Source organism: Dendroctonus ponderosae, unplaced genomic scaffold (assembly GCF_020466585.1).
Source record: "Dendroctonus ponderosae isolate FM_Combo_2020 unplaced genomic scaffold, Dpon_F_20191213v2 Dpon_F_20191213_1, whole genome shotgun sequence".
NCBI lineage: Eukaryota > Metazoa > Arthropoda > Insecta > Coleoptera > Curculionidae > Dendroctonus > Dendroctonus ponderosae.
The window spans coordinates 10,911,691-10,939,125 of NW_026017110.1; the positions used below are offsets into that span (position 1 = coordinate 10,911,691).

At 33.6% G+C, this 27,435-nt stretch overlaps 2 protein-coding genes across 4 annotated transcripts in view; both read left to right on the forward strand.

Annotated features, from left to right (window-relative positions):
- LOC109534664 overlaps positions 1–27,003 on the forward strand; it is a 43,504-nt gene extending 16,501 nt beyond the window's left edge. For 2 of the 3 annotated variants that reach the window (XM_048670096.1, XM_048670095.1), the window contains exons 8-15: positions 3,299–3,429; positions 9,466–9,702; positions 13,127–13,379; positions 13,574–13,786; positions 13,854–14,031; positions 15,987–16,278; positions 21,081–21,546; positions 22,266–27,003. In XM_048670096.1, coding sequence (XP_048526053.1) covers positions 3,299–3,429; positions 9,466–9,702; positions 13,127–13,379; positions 13,574–13,786; positions 13,854–14,031; positions 15,987–16,278; positions 21,081–21,546; positions 22,266–22,522 — 2,027 coding nt within the window. In that variant the 3' untranslated portion in view covers positions 22,523–27,003. The remainder of the gene's footprint in view (positions 1–3,298; positions 3,430–9,465; positions 9,703–13,126; positions 13,380–13,573; positions 13,787–13,853; positions 14,032–15,986; positions 16,279–21,080; positions 21,547–22,265) is intronic. The other variant, XM_048670097.1, reaches the window with a different exon arrangement.
- Positions 3,555–9,367, forward strand: LOC109533394 (cilia- and flagella-associated protein 157). The gene is made up of 2 exons (XM_048670101.1): positions 3,555–4,023; positions 7,923–9,367. Exons 1-2 carry the CDS (start codon positions 3,621–3,623, stop codon positions 9,302–9,304), a joined length of 1,785 nt encoding a protein of 594 aa, XP_048526058.1. The 5' UTR covers positions 3,555–3,620; the 3' UTR covers positions 9,305–9,367.
- Positions 27,004–27,435: the final 432 nt, after the last annotated feature.

Here is a 27,435-nt window from a genome sequence, read left to right on the forward strand (position 1 = left end):
ATTATTTTGAAATTGTTCCATGTTTAATTGGTAGCATATTGGAATACTTAAGCATTCAAAAAGAAAAATTACGATCTTTGCTTCAAATTACGAAAACTTTTAATATAAAAAAAGTTCTCTTCTAAAATTTTTTGATGAAAAGGCACAGCGGCAATGATGTTTTTTGCCATTAACAGATAGTTACAGGTGAACAGGCCTTGTCAATCATAACAATAATTTGTCAAACTGTGACTTACTTTGAATTTCCTGTCACGAATTTACGAATATGCGATTAGTTCAGGGGAAATGCTACAGTAACATAGCAGAAGCTGAAAGATCTCACGCCAACAAAGGGCGAGGAGAGCGGTTCCAGGCACAGAGGAACAAGTATTGGAGATAATCGAATCAGGGCCTTTCAGGGGCACTAAGAGCACAATAACTGACACTTTCCCAAGCACTAAATAAATACCGAGGAAGGGCTACGTTCCTACCACGTTTGTACGATACACACAGCACAAGGAGATACAAATTCAGCAGGAGTTAATTAACTGAATACGAGCAGCTGCTTGATAAGAGTGGATATTAAGGAGATTACACAGGCACTAGCTTGTTTGGAGTTAACCATTCAAATGTTTGGCGTTGTATGGTTTATTTTTAAACAACAATATTCGAGGTTATGAGAACAGGTTGACATTTCGTCAACAAATCTTGTTGATTTTACCGTTTATCTTTGACTGTCTTATTGTCAGTCTGTATAATTCCATGGTTACCGGAGTTTTAAATAATTACGAGGCCACAGGTATTTGCGCAATGTTAATTAGGCAGATTACCTTGAAAAACATTGCTGCCGTATTTCTGATATAATTTTTTGCAAATTTCTCAGTTTTTAATAACAATTAATTTCTTTTACTATTTTTTATGTCCTCCTATAAAGCGCCAGACAACACCTCCAGAGGACTGACGCCAATTTTGAATCACCCTGTATTAATTATTTGAAAAAATAGTCCATTTTTTATTTCGAGTTTTTAATATTCTTAGTGTTCCTGAAAAACTGGAGGAATGTATGGTAGCAAACCCATAATTTCTTCATGTCTTTCTTCCGTTAATGGCCTACTGGTGGTCTACAATAGAAGTAGCTTAAAATATCCGGAATGTTTTGGTCTTCCTCTTTTAGGTGAAAGACCCAAATCATGAAATTTTATATAATATTTTATAAGGTTAATTTTTCAAGAATCTTTCCATTGTTTCAGCCAACAGACAGATTATCCCGCAATATTTTTTGCTATATTTGTTGTTGACTCGTCTAGTGATTTCGTTGAAATAAAATCCGGCTGCGACATTCGTTTAATCGAAAATGTATTTCTTCTTCTACACTTTTCTATTAATTCATAATAATGCTCAGGGTTGTATAAAAACGAGTCAAAGAGGGCCACACGCCATTCTCAAGTTATGTTTATATTATTTCTTTAATTTTTTGACTTTGACCACTTTCATCATTAACCCTAAATGAATTCCATATAATGTTGAAATTAGAACCACCATCTAATGGTTCGTTTTTGAGAATGTCGAAAAAATTACATTGAATAAATTTAGTTTCAAATAATGTGGTGTGCAATAACTAATAAACTCATTTTTTTTTTAATTTTGACTTAGACTATTTTCATAATTATGGGCACTAAAGGTTGAATATGGATCTCTCACAACGAGCCTCAACTAAAACTGAGCACGCTATGAAAAGTTTCCAACTTTCTCGTTGCAGTCATCAACTGTGTGTGGGAAGTCTTAAGAATTCTTTTTAGCACAAATATTGGAATTTTGAAAATTAATGCTAATATCATAAGATTTTTAATGCTGTGCTAGGGCTGATTGCGATTGTCCCGGCTGTCTGTAGTGCTAAACACTGATTCGTGTCATGTTACTCTTCCACGAAAATTAGTCACGAGTCTGGATAAGTAGCTCATTTAAATTATGAATTCTCGGTCGGTGCTTGTAGCCCTATTCTTTGGAGATACCGAATAAATGCTCAAATGAAATTCGTTCTCCAAGATTTTAATACAAATTTATTTAAGTCTAGCATCTTTCAGATTAATTTGTGTAGGTAGGCAGTTTGGCACACAAATTATAATAAATCTTGCAATTCCTTTGAATTAATTAGTTATTGATTGTGATTTAAGCTTGTGAATTGGTATTATTCGTTTCTTAAACAAAACGAAAGTGCTGAAATACTTTACATTTAAAATATTATAGTAAGTACGTTTATTCAACCCAACCATTATGTCACCTAATTGCCAGTTAAGTTAAATAAATATACATATAAGTATTTACTGTAATAGCAAAAGCAGGATACGTTTCTTATACTGAACTAAGACATTTTATATGAAACCAATTGCCATTGTAATCAATAACAAATTGATGCGCAAAGTTCCCGTACATTAGGTTGACTTAAAGCGAAACATATTCATCAATCCATGGGAAATTTGGCAGTTTCCCAAAGCAAAAACCGTTTTCAAAGTACAACCTTTCCATTATTGTGTTAATTATCCCGTGTCTCAAATATTAAGCGTCTAATGCTGTCGGTTCATAAAAAGCATTAAATAAAAAATGACTTTACATACATACATATTCTTCTGAAGCTTAGCCTCTAAATATCTGATGTAAATATATAGTCTATTACTCTGTATGTTAGGGAAAGTTACTTTCTTTAGCTAATCATGTCTAGCATAATAGTAATTTGCCCTGCAACCACCTACGCCTTATGAAAGAACAGAAGAGCTCTAGCCGCTGTCAATAATATGAAATGGAAAATTTTCTAGTTTGTTTCCTGTATATCCATTAGGTTCTATTGAGCTAGAGAATTACAGCTGAGAATCTTACAAAAGTTGATTAATATCACCAATATCACATATTAACACAAAACCTACTTGCGCCTTGGGGCCCATTTTGCCTTATAATTATAATTTTTATACCAGTGTTGATGTGTTATACATTTTATTCCGTTTAATTGCTATGTCTACCTTAAATTCTTATAACTCTTTTAAATCAATATTTTAATGCGGATCTCTGTAAAGGACATTAATGAGATTCCAACACACATCTTATTCAATATGTTAATTTCTACACATCATTGCCTCAAACGATTTGACGTCCAACTCATTCCTAAGAAGTTTCTCAACATTTCAAGATTGTCACTAGAATAATCTCAGAGTATTTGCTGTTCTTCATAGCTCAATGTTTAAACTGTATACCACGTTGCCATTGTAAATGTGACCCTAAAATTCAATTGCACTACCGACCAACATGTTTCGTAAATTGCTTCCAGATCAGGAAAGAGGAGAATGGAGTCCATGGAGTCAATGGAGTCCGTGCTCCAGTACCTGTGTGGGAGGGATTCGTAACAGGTACAGACTTTGCGATTCACCTCCACCGAGATACGGAGCCAAATTTTGCGAGGTAAGACAATTTTAGCCAATAAAAATGTATTTGTCATGGCCATAATTTACCAACACTGTACCGATTCGAGTGTTTTCGGAATATCACCCTTTACCTCAATCAATAGAACTTGCCTATTGCCTTAGCAACCGAACAGTACATATTTGAAGTGACGGTTAAACAAGGGCAGTTCACAATTTTTCCAAAAAGTTATGGCAAAAGGCAAGAAAACCAAAGGCAAAAAGAAAAAAGTAGTCGAAGACGATCCAAACGCTCTGACAGAAGTGGACAAGACCTTTTATGAGCTGACCATAGCGGATTTGAATAGAAAACTAGCTAGATTGAGATCATTGACACAAGAATTAGAGGAGAAAAACGAGGAATTGGAGCAACAAGGCCAGAAAAATGATGAGGACAAATCGGATATAATCACGTATCTCAAACGAATGATTCAAGAGAAAACGAACGAAATCAACGAGTTGGAAGAGAGAATCGTCGGTCTGCAGGAAACCCGGCAAACTGAAACAGAGCAATTTGAAACGAAAATCGTCGAACTGGAACAGGAGTATAAGCAAATGCATGAACAATTGACATCGGAAAATAAATTATTAGATGGTATGTACAGCAACATTTTCTATTTTATAAAATTTGTTGTTTTGTTTTCGTTCTATTTTCAATTCTAAATAGAAAATCATTATTTTTTGATAAATTATTAAAAGCTGTAATGATAAATAATACATACATCGGTACATACATAGATAAGAAGAGAGATTTTCAAAATTGTCGGTATTTAAAAAAGTGCTTCACATCTGCCACAATGGTTAGAAAGTTTTTTTGAGCTACGTTCAACGTAACAATATTGCAAATTAGTTATTATATTAAGTTATTACAAAATTTGTTGATGATGTGTTGAAATTGACACTTATTTAATGAATTCCATAAAAAATGTACCAACTTTTTGAAATTTTTAAATAAAATAATTTATAATTTGAAAACGGTTGATTTCACAGCTTAAAGTGTAATGTTTATGAAGAATGCGATTAAAACTCGACCAGTAGAATATTTTAACAAAATAACTCAGAACGGTCCAACGTCCAAAACCGGTCAAATATTTACTGCGGTCAAGAAAATTTATTTGATATTATTAAAAATTGCAGATCATTCACGTGAAAACTTGCTTAAATTCTGGAATTACTGACTTTTTACGTTTATCTTTTTTGGAGCTGCACAGGGTGATTTACGGTCGATGGCGTTTTAGACGATTAACCCGGACCGAGAAGCATGATCTTTCTGAAAATGTGTACTAAGAATGAATCGGGTTTGCTCTCTAGAAATGCGACATTGCTGTTTATATCGAAAAGTACCCACAACTTCTATATTTTGAATGAGGCACCCTGTACAATATGAGCATTTAGATTGGCTCTACAGATCTGATTATTTCTGTTTAACGCTGCCTATACTGTCTTAGACCCATGTAAACCGAATTATGAAAAGAGAAATTGTAAATAATATACATATTTGTTTTCATCAAAATATTGCCCTCAGAAATCTTGGATTACAACTCGATTTCGATGCTTAATAATTTCAATTAGGAACGCTTTTCTTTAAGCTTCACTTCAGCATACTGTTCTCATTCAGGCAAAAGCTTTAAACCAGCTTTCAGCTTGACAATCAGAGAAGTTGCAGATAAATATTTTGCTCGTTTTTTAATACAGTGATTTAGTAATTATTGAAATGAAGAACCTCGTCAACTTAGCTTTGCTTTCGTAATAATCGAATTTTGCAATCACGACATTAATTTTATAGGAAATAGAAAGTCTTTCGCTAACATGAACTGATATACAGTGTGTTCTGTGAAGGTGAATCTGTATATGCGATAATTTAGAGTGCTTGTTTAAAATATCCGGGTTGCTGGAACTTTTCGAAATAAGCGGCAACGTCGCATTACTGACAAAATTATGAGTAATAAAGAACAAATATTTATATGTTAGGTTTCACGTTTGACGAATAACTAAGTGCTATCCCAAGATCTTTCAGTACTTTTGAATTTAAACTTAATTTATGTATGTATCAGACTTTGAAGGCTTTCACGGCCGGTCAAATCACAATTAGAAGTGTTTTTCGGGCTTTGAAGCCGTGGTCCATGGGAATTTCTTCCTGACGTTTCGTCCACAACTGCGGTGGACATTATCAAAAGCGATGACGCAGTGGACGAAGTGATCTCGTTGACGATTGTTTTGGCGCACACGCTGTTTGCCACAAAACGCGTTTTCAATCTGGATTAAGCACCTCTTCTTTCCTATTGAAATTGTTGTCATGATCAAAGATCTCAATGGCCTCTCTGGTTAGTCTCGGGTAATACCGTTGAAACTTTTTGAGCGGTTTTAAAAAGTTCGAAAATTTTGGTATTTAAATCAATAAATGAATCTGTTTTATAAATGAATCTGTAAATTATTTGAACCTAATTAAAATGTCACCATTTTGCGATTATTTATACCTTATCTCCTGTCATTCAATGTACCATATGCAATAAATAAAAAATAAATTAATGTATAACACTACTACTCATTAACTCTTCAATTTAATACTAATTTACGATGGACAGTATATGCTCAATAATGATATTATGGTTAGCACTAATTTTCAACAACGTTTATAAATGTTTGATTATGAAAATCGACCACCGATTGACTATTTTTAAAAATTGATTAATCTAACTATCAAAATTTAAATCCTCTCGTTTTTCTACCCCAATTTAAAAAAATGGTCAAAATCGGTGCAGTAGGAGCCGAGATATAAACAAATAAAAATAGAAAAAGCCCAAGTTTTCAAACTTTTGAAACCGCTCAAAAAGAGCCGAGATATAAACAAATAAAAATAGAAAAAGCCCAAGTTTTCAAACTTTTGAAACCGCTCAAAAAGTTCTTAACAACTGAAAAAAGGTTAAAATAGCAATTGTATACCTATGATAGTTTGAGCGTCCAGGAAGGCGTAAAAGCGCGGGCACCAAAAAGTTAGTTAGTCGATATTCATAACTTTCAGCTTGGCACAAAATTAAAAACAGGATCTTGATCTGATCTTAATCGACCTTGCCGCCCTCTTTTCTATTGCAGCCAAGTACGTTGCTCTAAATGTATGGCTTATTGGCTTGTTTTTCATCGTTAAATAAATAATTTAAAATTACCTTGTTTTTTACTTACTTTTTTGTACTTTCGAGTGTTTTAAAGTGTACATTTCATATTTATATATATCCGAGCAACTCGGTCTTATACAAAATTTCATAGCGAACCAATTTAGAAGTGCTTATCCATTTTTCCTCCAGAATGCATACTTACTATTTTTTCTCACTTCTTTGTTGTTTGTGCAAATAGCACACCTTTTCAAGCTAGCGCACCAGGATAATTTCAATAGGTACACCATTGTCCAGCTATTCCAATAGTTATCTGAGATACCTACGTCCGTTTTTTGAAAGCGAAATTTGAAAAAAATTGTCGTAATTCTCCTGTAGTAGTGAAAAATAATTCTTATAATTTCAAAGCTTTATATGACCAGGAAGAATATAAAATCCAGCTAGTTACCCCTAATTTATGTTAATTTAAAGTCCAGAATTATGTATGCTCAACACTGCAAGAAAATCAAAATTGAAAAGTTCACTTCAAAAAGCTCATTTTGTTTTGATGTGTCGTTCTATAAAAAAACATGACTACATTTTCGATCCTGATACCTCGCGCTTTCCTGAAAAAGCGTTACTAAATAGTACGCCATAAAAATATTCACCCATTATTTAAATCCAAGTTTAAGTCATTTACATTAATTAAAATTGCCATTGTTAAAATTTAAATATTCATCGGTGAAAGACTAATTTTGAAAGAAAGTGGCTTGCGAGCTGATTTTAGAGCTTCGTAACGTTTTATTTTTGGAGTTGACAACAAATCTGCTAAATCTAAATTTTTTCTTTCAAATCTAATCTATTATTTTATTACACAGACATTTTAATTTGACTATTGGTTATTTATGATTTTAAAGATCAAAGTTTGACGCTTACCTGCACTTTTCATTTCTTAATTTACTTTAATTGAATTTACATAACAATCAAAATATTTTGTCCGCACAATATTCCATATTATGATGATTTACCCGAAAATTACTAAATCCAGCCTAACATGCGATTAGCGACTACCTTGAGACTGATTTGAAAGAATTATATGAAAAATACAAATAACTCAACAAAAAGTTTTAAAACATGAATCTCTTTCGAATACGTGAAACTTTGTATGCTGACGAAGTTGAAATTCGATTTTCAACTGTTACTATCTTCTAGAAATTTTCGAAAAAAACGTTTCTATATTTTTCTCGTACCCTCTAAGTGAGATCCTATAGCGCCTTAAACGGAATGACCCTGTTTTTTTTTTTGACAAATTTTGAATCACCCTTTATAAAATAACCATAATATAAAGTGAAAAGTTGTAACATAAAGTTAAATAAAATAAATCAACTCTTGTTTTATATTTTAGGCAAATTAAACTCTCTAGAAGAGTTCAGATCACAACGTGATGAATTAATGAAGAAATTCGAAGACCAAGAAAAGAAAATGGAAGTGCAAGAAAAGAGGCACAACAGAGAAATGTACGAAATAGAACGAAAATTTATCATCAGCAAAGACAAGCTTAAAAAGGATATGGAAGCTAGACTTATGCAGTTGTCGACGGAGTTTCACGATGCTTCAGAACTTCGGATAGCGGCCACAACTCATAGAGTCATCCGGGAAAATATAGCGGTTAACAATGAATTCGACAACATGCTTCAAATGCATCAGAAGTTATTTAGGGATTACAGTAATCTGAAGAATAAAAGCGAGACTCTCAGACAAGAAGCGGTCCTTCATGATGTCGAAAAAAAGAAAGCTCTTTCAAAAGTTTTAGTACAAAAAACTTTAATTGAAAAAATTACCGAAAAAAATGGCTATCTTCGACAAGATTTAGCGAGATACAAACGCTACGAGACCGAAATCAGAGAAGCGAGAAAAATTACAAATACCGAGCAACAAAACATCACCAATTTGCAGCATAAGGTGCGCATTTTGGAGCAAAATGTGCATAAAATGAAATGCGATAATTGCGCACTGGAAACGGATGTGCTTTACCTGAAGGCAGAAAACGAGAGACTTGACGATATTCTGATGGAAGGAGTCAGTTGCATTAAGGAAGCATTAACTATTAAATCAGAAAGCGACTCTTCCATCAAATCATCAAAAAGGGAAAATCTCCTAATTACTCTTTTCTCATTACTCAGCAAAGGCCACGAGCGGAGAGTAAAAAAACCCTCATTGGAAACTGTAACATCAGCTGAAGGCACTTACGCTCTAGGTGATTTAGGATTTGTTCCCAAACCAACCGATCCAAGACCAATTGCTAAAACTAGAAGGGATATTACTTCACAAACAGGTGAAAGTTTTGAGGAGTTCCTCAATTTCGGGGACGTCTCCCAATACTACGTGAAGAAGACTTACGCAGATTGTGATGATAGTGAGTTAGAATTTCCTTTAGAAGTAAAAGTACACATGGAGGTTGCAGAGGAAATATCAGATGAAAAGAAAGAAAGTGTGCTGTTCTTTGATGAGAACGAAGCTCCGGAAGAAGATGAGGAGGAGGAAAGTGGGGAATATGATCCGTTTGCTGAGGTTAAATCTGAAAATTCAAATGCATCTGCGGAAATAGATACAATCGTACAGAAAAGTGGAGATGCGATAGCAGATCAAGATAATTACGATAAAGCCAGTGAAAGCTTAGCGCAGACTAAATCTGAAAATGAAATAGAAGAACCGTCTGCATCAAAATCGCAAGATCCTGAAGATCGCAATGATGAGCATCACGAGGAGCCCCCGCTAGAAAGCTAAAGGAACGAAATAATGACTGTACCCACTCGATGAATCAATAAAACCAATCTGCAGACATATTAATTGTTCTTTTTGTTTTATTAATACCTATTTACAATTTACTTTTTAATCAAATCAATCAAACTTCCATGGAAAACAACATTTCATATCATATATTTTAGGGGCCAGCCGTTGAAACGGAAAAATGTGGAGCTGGATTAGGAGCTAGCTGGGAATGCATATACAGCGGTGCCATTTCAGGAGGAAACATGATTTCGGCTGAGATACCGGAAATTCAAGCGGAAGTCGGCCCATTTTGCCGTTGTGGTTGTGTTGTACATTTGGGAAACGCCAAGCCAAAACGATTACTTGCAACGTCTAGTCAAAGTTGTCCTGGAAGGACATTTTGGCTAATACAAGTGAGGCATATTGATTTCCTGGTTGGAAGTAACTCAAAAATGTTATTCGCTATGGCTTGTGTATCTCCGGCACGTGGGCTTGGTATTATTCTGTTACCTTTAGTAACAATATTTTGAAAATATATTCAAGAGTATTTTTATCCCCGATGAGGCGGTGACAGAAGTTTTTCACAAAACTCAAACTGATTCACAAGCATTTGGTTTTCTTGTTGAATCATTCCCTTCCAAATCCATAAATAAATAAATCTTGCCAATAATATATAGAAGATATCTCTAAGAATTCAGATTTATTTGTTTTTGTGGTCAACACTTCAATTTCTTTATGCATTCTTCTTAAAACTTGCCGCTCTACAATCATGTCGACTATACTCAAGGGCAGATTCAGGGGGGGGGGGGCTGGGTTTATAACGACTATCGATAATTTTTCTACTTTCATAGACAACAAAAGACTGAATTTTTACTACTTGACCCCCCCCCTGACTCGAAAGCTGGATCCGCTGGAACATTATTCCGTCTGTTCAAACAATGTACAATTGTACAATTTGTACAGAGTCGTTGGGCTTGTCACCGTCTCAATGGGAAATATTTTCATTTACCAATGCGCTCTTTTTCAGTGCCAAAACTGACGAATCCGGCATTAGCAGGTACTTGACCATACTGAAATGTGTAGCGAGCAATTGTTTTGTAGGCATGGCAAAGCTATGCTATAGCCATAATTTAGAATCAAAGAGGGGGTTGGGTTGAGCTCAAGAAAGGGGACATTCCAATCCCTGAGGAAACAATGCATTTCGGTCGGCATATGGTCGACTTCCTACACTTGGTCTTCATTGTTTCAACTACCAGTACGAACCAAGTTTGATGATGCGAAACCCAACACAGCCATTTGGGAAAACCCAAGTTGACCCTCACCCTGTGCCTTTGATTCCACCCCCTGTGGGGTGCCCAGGTCGACAGACCAATGGGCAGAGTATCACACACAAACTGAAGACAAACTCGAACGGTCGTAGATAAGTAGCAATCAGAAGTTGTAAACTTAGGCCCGAATTCAAGAACGCCACTCATACGCTACTCATCTCAAATCCAACTCTCACTCATCTGCCACTCACGTTAGGGTGAGATGAGTGGCCCCTAACTAAAGCCAACTTTCGGTATTCAAAAACGACACTAATAAGTCACTCACTTGAGTGACAACTGGTTCAAAGAAAACAGTTTTAGTATGTTATGTTCTCATAAGTGAATAACTTCATTCCGGTTCCATAACCTCAGTTCAGCTTTTATTATCATTTGTTTTGTTATGGGTGTTTGAAGAAAAAATTACGTTTATAATACATGTTTAGTAATTATGTATAACATGAGTGCTAAGCGCAGTTTCATGTCGAGTTCTGAGAAACAATTTCAGAATGGCAGAATGTTCGTATATCAATTGCCAAAGAAATTCTACAACAGGAGGGAGTGAAAGCAAAAAGACTATAGATAAATAAACAAATTTAGAAAAAGTTGGGGGTTTAATACAATATGAAATCAATTTTAATCCGTTGATCTGCTAAAATGTCGTGAATGAAAGCAGCGCTGATTGCCATACTTGGCGCTTCGGACTGCGGAAACCTTTCAGTTTACTCCATAGTTATACTTTCATCGATTTTCTGGCTGGTGTCAATGGCAATATTAAGAACCACCGCTGTAGCAGCATCAATTCTTCGAGCGCCTTGAATAACATTCCTTGTTAAAATATATGCGTTATTATATCACTGCTCGGTTCCTATTTTTGGATCTATATTTACAGTGTCAGGTTTTTTCGATGACTAGTACAGGGGTCTTCCAACCCACAGCAGTTCCGAAGAAGAATGATAAATGGAAAAAGAATTATAGCTTTGAATGTTGCCCTCGAAACCAATTTTGTTTTTCTAAAATTTGACAGCTGTTAAGAAATATTCAAAAAAATTGATTTATGGTAGATTTAGCATGCATGCCCAGACGAATGGTAGCTAGAGGAGGATCTAGACGTTATTAAATTCAAATTATTGCCATGTAACTTCACTTTAAATGTTTTTTGAAGCATTTTATTGATAGGTTTTCATTGCACCTGACGTTTTTTTTTTGTTTGTTAACTATTATTTTTATTAAATATTCAACTATTACATTTTGCCAAACATTAGTAGAAAACATTTTATTACAATATCACGTAGGTTGTATGATTTCAAACTTAAAAAAAATAAAGGAAATATTTGAAATTTCTTATAATCTGCTTTTGATGCGTTAATTTTGTCCATCATATCGTTAGGTTAGGAAAAATTATGCGCATGGGAGGCATCATGTTGAAACCATTGCACTTTACGCTGTGTTTCTAAATCTAAGTCGTCCACATAAAATCCAGATTATTCTGAAAGAATTGAAAATAGCGACTCCCATTTAAGGTGCTTACAAAAAGAAATGGACAACAAAGTTCTTAACCTACCATTCCGCACCAAACGTTAAATCCAAATTTTATTTATGGTCTTCTTTGCTCATGGTGGTAGGGATTTGTCTGATATCAAAGATGTCCATTGTGTCGATTAAACATTGGAATGTTAGACTTATTCCAATTCTAGAAAATGGCCATTTGTATTGAAACAATAATTTTAATTTCGCACCTGTCTAAATGATTATTGAGCCTTGTTTGTCTCTCATGTTATTCTTTCACTGCTCGCATTTCCTTCCTACGTGTGTTCTGTATTTGTCTGGTCTGACTTGAATTTTTGTTTTTCCACTTTGTTCTTGTGTCTATGAGGATCAAGATTTATGTTGCCTTTCATTTTTGCGTTCATTTTCCTTTATCGCTTCCGACTTTTTCTACTTAGGTTGTCCCTTTGTTTTTTTAACGATGGCCTAATTTTCTAAAGTTTATAAGTTGCGAGTTATAGCATCCCTAGGTTATAACTGGAGTCACATTAAATCGGACATCTGGCTGATTCAACTTTGGAATGTTTATGCAATTGTTGCTGTTTTGATCTTGTCTTGACGAATTTGGTTGGATGTCATAAGCAACATCTGCACCTGAGTTTGTTTTCCCTACATTAATGCTGTTTCTGGCTTTTACATGAAGTACAATATAGTCCACAATAGGACAGAAATGACTGCAGTAACTAACACACTATTAAGTGCTAACACAGAAAATGCCGTATAGTGTTTGTCTTGATTCTCTGAACATTCTCATAACATCTCTAGAAACAGTGCTGCTAGTTGGTGTGTGTAAAAAGTTCTTAGGAAAACCGTTTCAGGCACGGACTAGAAAAAATCACGCACACTTGCCACGCGATCAATGCCGCATCGGCATTGAGAAACCAAGCTCTAAATGTGCTGACGAAAAGATAGACAAAACACAAACTGTAGCGAATTTGACGATTCTTTCGAATTCGAAAGTTTTTATTTCGTGATTTCAATTCAGGCTGATGATGACTGTGTGATCAAATTCAGAGTAGAGCAATTCAATCTGCCCTGCGGTAACCAGTGGCTCAAGATCAGGGATGGCAGTTCACTATCGTCAGCACTGCTTTCAGATTTATCAGGACAGCCTGGGACCGTTCCGTCTCAGGTGAACTCCACAGGACCTAACTTACTGTTGGAATTTTACTCAGACGACATCACTTTGGGAAGCCAAGTTTGTGATGGTGGCTTTCTGGCCGAAGCAAGTCAAATTAGTAAGTATTTTACGTGATGAACGCAAATATTATACCGTTCCAAAACTGGGAATTCTTGTTAGAAGCCCGGGTTAATTTTGCAGAGTAAGGCGTTAGTGTACTAGTTGTGTACATGTTGTGTACATGTTAGTGTGTTTATTAGATTTTTTAACAATCCAATTGTTGAAGAATTTAAAATTTTATTCAATTTTTAGGATTGATTAAACTAAATATTAGTGCAGTACAGGTCGCCCACAGCGTCAGTTCCGTAATCCCGTTGGCCGTTTTAAAGCTGACCTCCGTACATATTGCGGCAATTTTTTTTCTTAGTGGCTTGATCATTGCCACCACCATTTTGGGGATACAGTACGTTTTTCGATACAGAAAATACCAGGTAGCACAGCTGGAGGATCAGGACTCACTTTCAGGTAACGTCAGTCGTTAGTTATCCAAAACTAAATTGATAATAAGATAGATCTTCAATTGTATTCGTAGCCTCAAGTACGAATCTTCAAATGTCGGCCAGAACTCAGTCGAATGCGACACTTTTGTCGGAAGTTATTTCGTTGACAAGAATGCGCCCTCTCAATATGAAAAGTCGACAGAACAAGCATACAAGACTTCGAGAGTCGGTGGATTGCGACAGAGACATTGACGAGGAAGTTGCTTTAGCGTAAGTACCTACATGTATAAACGGAATCCTAATCAATATTTAGAATATAACTAAATTAATTAACGTTTTTAATTCTACTTGCAAATTATGTTTTATTGCTGAGACTAAAATAAAGATAGCAGCTTTTTTATTAGCAATTCGAATAGGATAGAAATTGATCCAGCTTGAACATAGATCAATATGTATTTATTTGTTATATTTTTTTTAAATTAAGACTTGTCAGATTTTCGCGTTTCTAGTGTGTGCAAGTTTCAGGATTGTTATTTTCAGGCTAAACCCAGCTGACGTGAGCTAATAGTCTCGAAACCGATCCGAGGGGTGCCTGAGATTAGCACATCTCGAAATCTGCACTTGCTTACATCATAAGCTAATGCGGAAAACTTTTATTGTTCAAATAAGTCTAATTAATTAACCATTAATATATAATAATTTTTTAATTAAGCTTTGGTGTTGCGGTAAATCGGTTCCAATCAGGTGCTAATTATACAGGGTTATGTAGATAATATATACAGGTGATGTGGTATAACGTAATTTTTAGAGGTATTGCCTAAGGCTATTTTGGCAGGAAGTAGACCAAATATATCAAAAATCGTTCTGATCAAAAATCCTTGAAATTTGGCAATGATGTATTTGATTTGCACCTACAAACGACGTTTTTATAAAAAAATATTACGTAAATATATTCTGCTTAAGCTTATGCAAAAAAACATCCGCCAAAACGTGAGTTGGCGATGGCATAATGTGAGAAATTGGCTATGACATAAAACTTAAAATATGAAATTTGTGCTATTATTAATGTTATGTTCTACATTCGAATAAAGCGATGTTTGATATCATGGCGAAAATGTGACTGAAAAGTTACTATTACTTACTTCTTCGGGCAGCAAATTCTCGTTCAAAAATAGTATAAGCAAAATGAGTAGGTACTTATAAGAAACGATAATTGTTCCGACAACAGAATGCTATACAGTTTGCTTTAATAATGTTGGATGAAAATCATCACAGACATCTAAACCATCAATTTATTATAAAAAAATAATTAAATAAGCTGCATTTAAGGTATAAATAATTTGTTAGATTTTAAAAATACACCTCAAATCACAGGCATTTCGCATTTATCCCTAACTTTATATTTTCACTAGTCAATAATAAAAATAAAATTATGTGCAACCAAATGCAATTCCAAGAAGAAAATGATCAACATAATTGGAGGCAGTCCGGAAAAACATGTGTTGAGTATTAAAAGAACAGAAAAAGTTGTCTTTTTTAATTAAAATTTGACGTGCTCCGGGGTTTTCTGCATTTTTACGCAACAACTGAAAAATTTGGAATTACAACTTTTCATTTGCCTTCTGTATACATTTTGTTGCCACTAATTACATAATATTATATTTTTCTACTGCAAGTTATATATTCCTACACAGTGATGCCCCTGTATAATACTACGAGATCAGCACCCATGACACTATACTGACTTAACTGTATTAGAGATAGGAGAATAGTATAAGTAGTAGTGCAAACCGGCGAACTTTGTCTTTATACAACTAACCGTCGTGTACGAACATAGTTTTGTAATGAAGTCCGTAATCTAAGAAATTGAAATAAAGTCCGTAATCTAAGAAAAATTTGCGTGCTGCGCTTAAGCACGTTACGACCGAATGAATAGAAAAGTTTAATAGCAATTTTGAAAAGTTGAAGTAAAATTATTTTTCAAAAAATTCCCACTTTCACTGCTTCTCATGTAAAAGTTCTAATGAGTATTGTACAATAAAAAATGAATGTTTAAAGATCGGTTGTTAACTGGAGACCTGCAGTACCTACCTATGGAATATTTGTTTATGCCTTCAAGTATTAATCAGTTTGTGTATACCATAACCAATCCATTTTTCGTTATCCATACTATGATTTAAACCATAATCATAATTCAGCCATCAAATCGTGCATTTGCTTTTCAGGAAAGATGACCGTTCAGCAACAGGTAGCTCTAAAACTTTGATAGCTGAAAACGAAGTCCCTGCCTCCACGGCACTTCCAACTCTGGCTAATCCTGAATGTGATGACCTGACTCCGACAAGCAGCGTCCCAACATCACCTCGCGGCCAGTGGAAGATTATTCGGAGGTCTTCCACATTAAGCGAGAAGGACGGTTCAACAGAGAAAGATGTTTACAAGAATCAGAGTCGGAGAGTCAGCAACGTTACACTGACAAACGTGAGCGATGACGAAATGTGCTCTAAAAGTGATCCGGTGGAGTATTTTTTACTTTTACTTTGTTTGCATCCATGTTACACTTTACATAGCTTCGTTCACCAACACTTTCATTCACTTGTTTAAATCCACTAGCAATTATACTTGGAATTCATCTCAGTTTTGCAACCACTGAATACCATTACACCAAACAAAATGTAGTGAAAGAACACATTTCCAAATCTTTCCTTTAGTTACGCTTCAATATAATGATATATATTCTGGGACTCAATTAAAGTTAAATCTGCAGTTTTAGGTTTAGACTAGAATTGTAAAAAGAACAACCGCTCGAAGGTAGAAGTACGCTTTCTACGTTCCTTTATTAGAGCTCGGCTATTTATATTTGCCAAAGAGAAGCCACGAAGTTAACGAAAATCAAGTCAAGTAAACTTGTTTAGCTGAAATTCATTATAAATTAATACCATTTCCATTAAAAATCTTTACAATTTTCAGATCACATCGGGCACAAACAACGAAATCATATAAAAAAATTTATTGGAAAATGACGGTATCTTCCAGAAAACAATTTACTAATAATTCTGAGATATTTTTGTTCCTTCTCTTTGCTTTTATTGCACTTTGCTAAAAAGTATTCTCACATTTGTAGAGGCTAGGACATTGTCACTAGTTTCAAAACGGGATTGTGGCGCATTAACGCAAAATTTCAAAAAATGATAATTGTATTTGACTGCTTGATCGCTAACTTGGATAAATAGTGACAATTTAAAAAAAATGCAATGGCTACTAACTGATATATATGGAACAGAAAATTATTTTAAAAGATCTTGCAAACCATTTCTATAAAAGTGATTCAAACCCCATTTATGTCCCAGCTAAACTGTCTGCATTAACCTTCTACGGCTGCGACTTTTCTACTTTTCGATTACGTTACATAACGTTACATTTCTATAAAGTAGATATAGATTTAGAAAATAGGAAAGATTGCAACATAAATCTTACTATTATTAAATACTAGAATATTAAATAACAGAATATCAGTAGAGGCACGTCTTATAGTTGAAATATAATTTTGGCAGAAACCCAATTTTATCTGCAGCCCAACAGGACTCCACAAAATCGATTAAAAAGCTTTTGAATTAAAATTGAATAACTTCTGACAATGAATCGGGCAAAAGAATTGAATTTTGTAAATTCCTAAAAAATTCCTTGTTTTAGTAAAAAGCTTTTTTTTAATTTAATTCATAGCGCTCATAAATCAAACTGAGGCTATTGGAATGAAGTCTATGCGTATTTTTTTAGAGGAGGACATCCCCGGCCCTGAAGAGCTTATTGACTGGGCTTAATAGCGGAAAACTTAAATAGTACAGTTTATGCCGAAAAGCTTAGAACTATGATAGAGCTTTCAGTTATTCACGAAGCAAAAAAACAGATAGGTACACTATCAACGAAATTTGTTTTGAAGGTAGGATCTGCTATCGATTTACAAAAAGACAGCATTGGTTCGTGGCCATCATGATGACCAGGCCATTTTTCCTTCTGGGAACCCCCAAAAACTCTTGTTCAGTCTGATTCAGTTGAACAACTATGGGAAAGACTTACTAGAATCCCGTTTCAAATGTAGGAAAGCTATCGCCATTGTTTGCTACGAATTATTTTAAAACATAATTGTAGTCTTAAAAATAATGGACACCAGTTTAAGCGCTTCACTAATTAAAATAAACTTTGTCAAATGTAACGTGATGTAACGCAATGGTAAAGAATGTTTCAAGTAGTTTCGGTCTGTAAAAAGACGAAAGTGGTTGGTTGCCATCTAGCATTTTAAAGTTTGGGTGACTGGAAGTTAGAGGGTTGGTCCATAAATCTGTTTTCTCCTACTAATAATAAATAAGGTTCCTACATTGTTTCTTATTTGTCCCTCAGATGGAGACATTGCAAGTTTTCATATTGTCACACTGCTTACAGGGTGGCTCATTTTAAAAGAACCAGTCCAATGTCTCGAAAAATATAGAAAACAGTAGACGTTTAAAATAATAATAAGTTGTTATGCTTCAATCGGAAAACCTAATGGTGATTTTATTCTAAATTTTTTAGTAGATGGCGATGCTATCATGTAGGATTCCTCGATTGTTTAGCAGATTGGCACATTTTTTTTATTCAGTTTTTAATTTGAAATAAGAAAGTATCAAGAAAATTTGGGACCAACTTACCTCATATTGATTTGAAAATATAACCAGAATTCCGCACGTTTCTTTTTGTTTTTTGTTATTCACGTAACATTAATTTAAAAAAATAATTAGGCATTCCGCAAACTGGCCAACACGCAATGCACTTTGCGGAATCACGACTGCTTTGGGATATCTGCAAATTAACTGTAGTTTTTATTTAGGCTAATATGCGCGTGAGAAATGTTTATTTCTCATATTGACTAAACAGTGTGAATACCTGATGCTATGGATACTTTGCTGTTTAATTTAATGCAATTTTGGCAATTGCGAGCAAACAAAGACACAATTTTCATTAAATGGATTTTTTATGAAATTCAAAGAGGTATAAATAATGTGTTTTTATCCCGCGACAAAATATAGAGCATAATTATAATTCCCAAAATAGTGCAGTGGCATACAAATAATATGAATTGAAAAATCAATGGCAACTAATTTAGGTGCTTCGTCGAACTATTTTAGTGGCTATTAAGATTTTTCATAAACGTTGAAACAATCTATTGCAACTAGATTAATTAAGAATCACATATAATATATTTACAACTTTAAAATAAATAGGAAACCTAAATCATTAGCTTAGTACCATAGTAATGGATCATAATCAACATTGTTAGGAATTCATTTTTGTTAATAATTTTTGAAATAAGAAAAACGATTTATCCTCCACGCCAAGAAAAATCCCTTTCAAAGTTATAAATTATCGGACTACGAAAAACTCTTAATTCATAAATTTGAAGATTAGCCAAAGTAGTACAAAGTAGTAGTGGTTCAGCAATGCGCCTGGCGGGTTGGTCAGTCTACAGGATGCCTAGGCATTTCGCATTTGCTGAATTTCGTATTTTTCCAATATAATTCTTGTCCATTTTGAAAATCAAGCAAATCTACACCAGCACATCAACACGTACATTCACTAAATCTATACTGCTTTTGAAATATTATATGTTATCTGTGTGATTTTATTGATTATTTAATGTCCATTTTGAACACAAGCACTGTTGTGAATGAAATTTCACCTGAGCACTTTCACAGCGCATTTCTAATATATAACTTAAACATTGAAGGTCACAGATCTTTAGCAAAATTTGTTTATTTCGAATTCATTTTCGAAAAAGTGTGTAAGTAATCACTAAAGAACCGAACTTCGCATTTCCGCCTAAGTTTTGTCGACAAAATCGCCTAATTCATCAAAATCTTTTCGCTCAATTTGTAATTCATTTGTTTCGCGAGATACATTTAATGCCGCAAAGTGTCGACTGAACAACATCATAATTACACAAATAGTTTCATTAGTGGATAATTACTAAGTCACTTTTATTTAAACTGCAAAAAATTTACCAAACCGAAAAACAAAATTAAAAATCGTGCGATATAATCAATTCGTTCACTTTGTAGTATTATTTTGAAAAAGTAGGGAGCAATTTTTTTAAATATCAATTTTTAGGCAAAAAATTGTGTTGTTAGGTTATATACTGGCTGATAAAACATAAAATTTCAACGAAGCTATAACTTTAAACAAGTCATGAGCTTTTGTAAACAAATTTATTCAAATTATCGACTCAAAAACCGGGTTTCAGTTTTTCAAACCATTATATCATTTCCTTTGCTTCCGACTATTAAAAACAATGCAAAGCATTTCATTAAAATTTTACTGGGCATATTTCCAAAAGTAAAAAAATTAAGTATTTTCCTCAAGAACTTTTAGCTATAAACAATTTGAACAATATGCAAATCGAATCAGGTTTTTTAAGGTAGATCCATCAGGCACCATGTCATGAAATAACTAGTGGGTGTAGATGCTAATCTTGAACAAGCACTTTCTGCCGCGCCTCTTTTTTTTTTATTTTACTTCACTTTTCCAAAGTTATCCAGAAAAGTCTGAATTTATTTAATTTAGTATTCCTGTCTTAAATTTTTACAGTTTTCAACGTGCACTTCCTCTTAAGCATGTGTCTCGCGATATTCACACATGAATAGCTCGTACTAGATATTGTTTTGCACTAGATACTCGTAAAATCTTGTCTTGTGCTTTAAAAAATATATATATAGAATATATAGATTACATAATTTTGATTGTAGTGAACTCGTCACTGGCTTTATAATTAATATGTTCTGAAGTATATTGAACCATGAAGTAGAAAGATAATAAGATTTTGGTGAATCCGTAAAATCAATTGAAATGTTTTTATTATGAAATAATATAAACGCTATTGCACGGATTTTGCGCAGTGATTATTCGGAACTGTTGCAACAAATATAGTATACAATTTAAAGAACAATTTGACTGAAATGTAATAATTGAAATTATTTCCTCATATATCTATTATGGAAGGAAAACAATCAGAATTTGTATTATAGAAACTGCCGTAATCTAATTAAAAGTAGACCTGTTAAAATAACATTATTTAAAATGACCTGAGTTTTCATTTAGTCTTCTGAAATCGTAATTCGCCCTGGGATTAAGCTGGATCTTTTCAATTTTCCATATCTTAGTGGGCACTTCTTAATCACATAATTTCTTCACAAATTTGTTCAGGCAAAGTAGTGCTACACAAGCACAGCATTTCAAGTCTAGTCAATGCAGAAACTGTTCAAAATATAATTTTAAATTGATATTTTTAGGGATGCTATTCTTCAGTAGCCAGCATGGTAAGCGTGGCTACCATCCGAAGTACAAATGCCAAAGCCACTAAGGACAAAAGAAACCGAGAAAAATTGCTGGCTGGACCTGGTGGCTCTGAATTCTCAATCTCTGCGCCAGACAATGATTTGGAGATAGATTACTATGATTATAATGTAGTGAATGCAGGAGCGGCACCTGGTTCTTACTTAGGAATGGACCCAGCGTTTCTAGTTTGGATTCCGCCCCTGGACGAAAGTGGGGAAATTCTTCCTCACATTGAAGTGGAATGTCATGAGATGGTGGACATTCGTCCAAAAGTATATGTTAATCCAGGAAGCAATACTGAGTCACCGGAAGAAGAATCATTAGTTCCGAAACCCCGTAGACGATCCGTTAGTGAGAGTATAGCCACATCTTCACTTATGTCAAAAAAGAAGGTTAAAAAAGTGATTCCTTTGGTTCATGGTAAGTAGGATATGCTTAAACACTAGGTATTTCAATTTGTCAAACACTGGCACTGCAAGTAACAACGATACAAACACTAATGCACTATAGGTAGCTATTATCTCGAATATCGCATAGTCCATATTTTGCATCAAATTTCTCATTTGGCAGCCCCAAATGTCACGCAAGTTGTTGGTAATAGCTCACGGCTTAACTTACTGATGGTTGGAGAAGTGTTGAGTTCAAAGGTGAATGATACAGTTCCTCATTGGTTGTTATTTGAAGACGATTTATATTTTCTTAAGCACAAGATGCAGCAGATGCAGTATGATACAATACAAAGCAATAATGTTTTTTATTTCTTTCTGGACTGGGCGTAACTTAGTTTCGAACAAGCCTAGCATATGCAGATTTGGTTTTAGAAAAAGTTGCATTTGTAGTGAAAACTTAACCAATCTGAGTTTAAAAAAAAAACGGTCTGCTAAATTTTAAATAGATTTAGACAATACTCTGAACCTCACTGCACATGCCCATATTTAATAGATAATTCCGGCTAAATTGCCATTTCGAAAATATGGCAGTCCGATATCAAACCGAACAAAATTCCGATCAATAGCAACCTACTTTCTTCATTGGTCTTCAATCTTGATTCCCACTTTTTCACTTTCGAGAACTATTTTGTAGTAGCCAACAATATTGCAAGGTTTTTATTTAATTTCTTACTGAATCTATATTTACAGGTAATGTGACCCAAGTGGACAACAAATATTTAAATGAAGCCCGGCATATTATTGATAACAGAAAAGTAGCAATTCAGATGCAAGAGTTCCCCAGAAAATTGAGACCCATCGTTCCACTCGACATGGAAAAGGAAACTAAAGTGGAAAAATCTCCGAGTGTAAATAATAGTATTTTGGATGATATTCAATTTGCTGACGACGACGAGGAAGAATTGGATTTAAGTGAGCTGCCTCATGTCATTGAAAGCAAAACCTAATATATTCGAAATCATCACCCATATCTGCGTATTATCACAAAGTTAAGCAGCATATCTAAATTTTAAAAAGTACATTTCATATTCGTTCAAGAGGTCAAAAGTAGTTCTACTTAAAAAAAACTAACACGGTGTAATGCAAACGTGAGTTACCTAAACACACAGGATCATTGTGCGACGTGACCTCCATAGTATTCCTCGAACAAAACGGAAATTAAAAAAAAAAGATGTATTAGAGGTGTGCCTATGTGCTATATTTTCAAACTGCAACTCATTATCAGGGAGGTTTATAGAGATTAGGATCAAACAAAATATATTTTACTGAATCTGATTTGCTTTAGCTCAAATTTAAAAATATTACTAAATTTACTTTTGTGAAACTCTTAGCATGTGAAGTATATATTTTCAGATACTTACTGTGTGCACGGTGCACGTACACTTAGTGTATGTATGAACATATTCGAGATATTAACATCTCGTAAACCGTAAGATAAAGAATAATAAATTACGCCAAAGCTCCACATTTCTGCTGAACACAAAGCTGTTTTACAAGTTCGGAAATTGCAAAAACTCACACATTTCTGCAAACGAGTCTCATATTTGTCTAAGCTGATTTGACGAGCTATAATTATGCTCTGCGGGCGCATCATGACCTATATTTTTTTAAGACACGGACATGAACGTGTGACATGGGTTTGTGAATTAAAAAAAAACTCCTGTAATGTTATGGTACACGTTCTCTCGGACATTTCTAGTTGTTTACAATATTATATTTATTATCTCATTATAAAAAACAGTAAATGGTGCACTGGTTTGAAGGCATTTATATTTACGAACAAATATTTTCAACAAAATTCGTAATTTAATTTTAACCACGAGATTGCAAAGAAGCCGTTGAAATTAAGCAGAAAATGTTTCCTATTTTTATACAACAATGTACAATTTATACTCCAATGTAAAATTAGCAGATTCTTATTTTGAAGCACAAAATTAGACAAACGACGGAATCACTTGAGCAACTTTCGGTTCTCTTGGAATAATTTCGGAGATAATCGAAATTTTGTAACTTCTGAAACATCATTGTGTTCAGTGTTAACAACATCAATTTTGCCTTAATTTCACCGAGTTCGTATATCTTCAAAACATTGGACCAGAATACAAATTGACACTTTAAATGGCTTCGGAACCGTTTTGTGATTAATATAATATCATGTTCATTGTTGCATTTTCTAGAGATACTCAATGATTTCCACCAAAAATAAATAGCACTTGACAAAATTAATTTGCATATAACAGATCCATCATATTTTGGATTAAAATTTAGAAACAGTTGAAAAACTGAAAACAGTCGAACTACTGAACACGTTTCACTAACGACAAACATACATATAAGTTGGAGTTATTACATGTATATTTGAAAAATGTGAGAAAAATCATTTTCAATTTTTTTTGATTAAAAACATATATTAATTTTCAAATGAAATTATGCACTGATGACTAAAATCGAAGAACTAATACTGCGATGAAAATTTCAATTTAGGTTCAAAGTTCAAAGTCGAAAATCAAACTTTAATCACTACCGTGGTATAAAATGATCATCCTTGTTAATCCTTAAGTTCTTTATTCTCTAACATCTAACAGTTACTCTCTGTTCAATTGTATGTTATCTTGGGGATCTTGGGGAGTATAGTAGGTTTATCCTATACCTATGGCAAATACAGTTGTTAAAATACAACCATATTTAAACCATTAAAGATTTGAAATGTCGCACGTTTTGCACAAAAAAATACTTTGTTGACTTCATGTACGAGACTTCATGTAAAGTTCGTATTTTTATAATTCCTTTAAAAATATTAAATTGCCAAAAGGGGCGTTAAAACTTTTAGGGATGCTAAGTTTCAATTTATATCTACTTTCTAACATCATTTTATTAATTAGTTAGTCTGCAGAGTGCAATACAAACTGACTTAAGGGTACTGAAATTGACTACGAATATGAAAAAAGAAAACATAATAACCCGCTTAAGACTATATTGATGTTGAATTCTAGTTTTATTACTTAGGACCCTAAGATCAAAAGTGTGTTCTCAGGAGAACGAGGTTACTAAATGAGACTGAATGTTTAATAGTTAATATTATGTCGTAACATTTCTTTTGCGCTTGATCTAGGAAATTGTTTTAAATCTATTTGAATATTATTATAGCATACATTTTATACGTCCAAAAAGCAGTTAATTTAAAAATTGTTAAAATTGGGGGTTTTAATACTTTTTTACATTAAACAGGATTTATTGTTGCGTGTTATATTTAATTTCATACAGTGGCAAATCCAGGATTTGGTTATAAAAAGGGGGGCTGGAGTTATAAAAAAGTTACATCGTTGCATCGACGAACAGTGGGGTATTTGATATTAATTTCTGATCGAAATTGTTTTTGAATCAGAGATTTCTTTAAAACGTTTTACATTAAAACCGGATCATATGATAAGTAAACATTTAATATTTTGAAGGATGAACAGTTATCTGTATTATACGGGGTTAGCAAAGAATTTCGCAACAGCCAAATATTTCAGCGACGATTGCAAATTTTTGTAATTTTGTACATCAGAATTTTTAAGTTTACTTGATCCAATGATTATGTGCCTAAATGCCAAATTTTCATATTTGAACGAATTTGTTTTTATTTGATGTTTAAATGGTCTGCATTTTAAAAACTAAATAAAAATATGTTATTTTCATATTTCAATAATTATGACCCTAAAAAGTCGACCAAGTGAAATCAAATGTTTGCTTAATTAGATTTTTTAAAATTTTTCAAACATGTAAATAAATTATCTCTACTTATTTTCAACAGATCTTGATGCGTTTTTATAAAAGACCCGACACATGGAGAAATGAAGAAAGAAAGGAAGAATAAATATGACCTATTTCTAAAATATTTAGGCACTGACCCAGTTTATTTTATTTTCGCCAACAAGAAGGCAAAAATAACAGCCAATTCTTTCACTTTAAAAAAGGAGAATGTTTACTTCTAAAAAGTTATGTTAATGGCGTCCCTTACAAGCTGGAGCTAAATTATTATAAATGTCAAATTTCGAATTCAAAACCCTTAAATACCAAATGTCAACAATACGTTGGCATTATTTAGAAAATTGTATGGAAAAAAACTAAAATGTTAACACCCTGTATCTGGAAAAGTGTGCACTTTCGGACTTATGTTTAAGGGAACTTTTTCTCAAAACGACCAAAGAAATCACGTCCTTAACAATTGCCGCGTCTTTTTTCAGCATCCTGATGTGTAGTTGACGGATTGCAGTTTTACAGTGATAACATTGGAGTAGTTTGTCTGTTTTGGCCAAAGTAGCAGCCAGTGTTTTAGTCATCAAAAAACTGGATGTTTACTGAGTAATAAGTATATAATATAAACTTAGCTGAATTCAGAAAAATAATTAATTAAACCTCTCTGTTTTTGCCCAGTCATATTTGCTCTTTTTATATTATTTTTGAAACCTCTTATATAAAATTTAAAAAAACTTATAATAATCGCTTTTTGAAACGTAATATACCTAATATGTCAAAATGCACACTTGCAAGTTGGTCGGGGCTCAGTTTGCATGTAAAAAGGACACAGTATCGAATCGAAATGATGGATTTACACATAAAAATTCAGAATTAAATTAAAATTAGTTTAAGTCGTATTTAGACGTAAAATGACTGTCTGTGTCTGGGTGTGGCTGCAGCCCCCTAGCCCCCTCCCCGCCGGATTCGCCACTGCTATCATCACAATTTAATTTTGTTTTACGGTTTTAAGAAAATGTTTTACAACTTTAAAATAGACGGGGTACATAGATCTGCTATCAATTTTACTATGTAACAGCTTGAGAAACTAATAGTCAAATGGCATACCAAATCAAAAAAAAAATCAATAAACAATGATGTCCACTGAAAAAATAGGTTTCCGCTTTTGTATAATTATTAATTGATTTAAGCTGGTTGTTCAAATTACAAATACAATATTATGCATAATATGTATGGTTTTCTTCGTACTAGCTGTAGATATTTAACTTAGATTAATAAAAGTTACTAAAATAAGTACCGATATGTTACATTTTGTGATAATTTTTCTAGTCATCTACAAATAAGCCGGTATTTTGATGATGAGCGTTACTAGGATTGGCAATTTTTTTGACTAAGTGTAAAAATATATTAAGACGTAGTTTTAAGCAGCAGAAATTTGATATAAATCAAAATAATGTATAAGATCTTTGCATCTTGAAGGATAAGTTTCTCTACAAAATCGAACTTAACCTCTGCATGAAAGAATTCTAATATAAATATGAACAATATATAAAGATCTTTCTTCATTTAATTTTCAACATTGTACACAACTTCTTCTAAACTGATTGAATATTTGATTATTTTCAGTAATGGCTTGATGTAAATGGGTTCTGGAATACATTTTTGAAATAAAATTAGTAACTCGCAAGAGACTTTACATTTTCCCCCTTGTCCCAGTTTCCATTAGCAATTCAAAACATTTGTAATACACATATACGTATCACAAAAAGTATGAACATTAGCTGGGCACTAAGTTGAGGGGTTAAGTTGAATATTAAACAAGAGATTTTTGAGATTGGGTTTTGACAAAATGAGTTAAAGTTGTTCTTATTTTTTCTCGTGTTATAGGTGTGATGTTTTGATTAATGGACTCGCCTTAATATATTTGTTAGTTTTCTTGAATCCATTTTACTCGCTCCTCAGGATTACTATTTTAGCAACTCTCGCATGTTAATAAGACTTTGTAGTGGAGTGGTTACAGTGACAGGATGGCGAACGCATCCGCTTGCCATGCTTGAGGTCCTGGGAAACGGAACAATTTTTCACCCAACTATACCTAGTGGAAATCAATGGCATAGAT

What these genes read in the sequence shown, in the direction of transcription:
- LOC109533394 (XM_048670101.1), top strand. Translation starts at nt 3,621, where the DNA reads ATGGCAAAAGGCAAGAAAACCAAAGGCAAAAAGAAAAAAGTAGTCGAA. An exon ending in GGAAAATAAATTATTAGATG is followed by an intron (nt 4,024 to 7,922) that starts GTATGTACAGCA and finishes TTTATATTTTAG; the next exon opens with GCAAATTAAACTCTCTAGAA.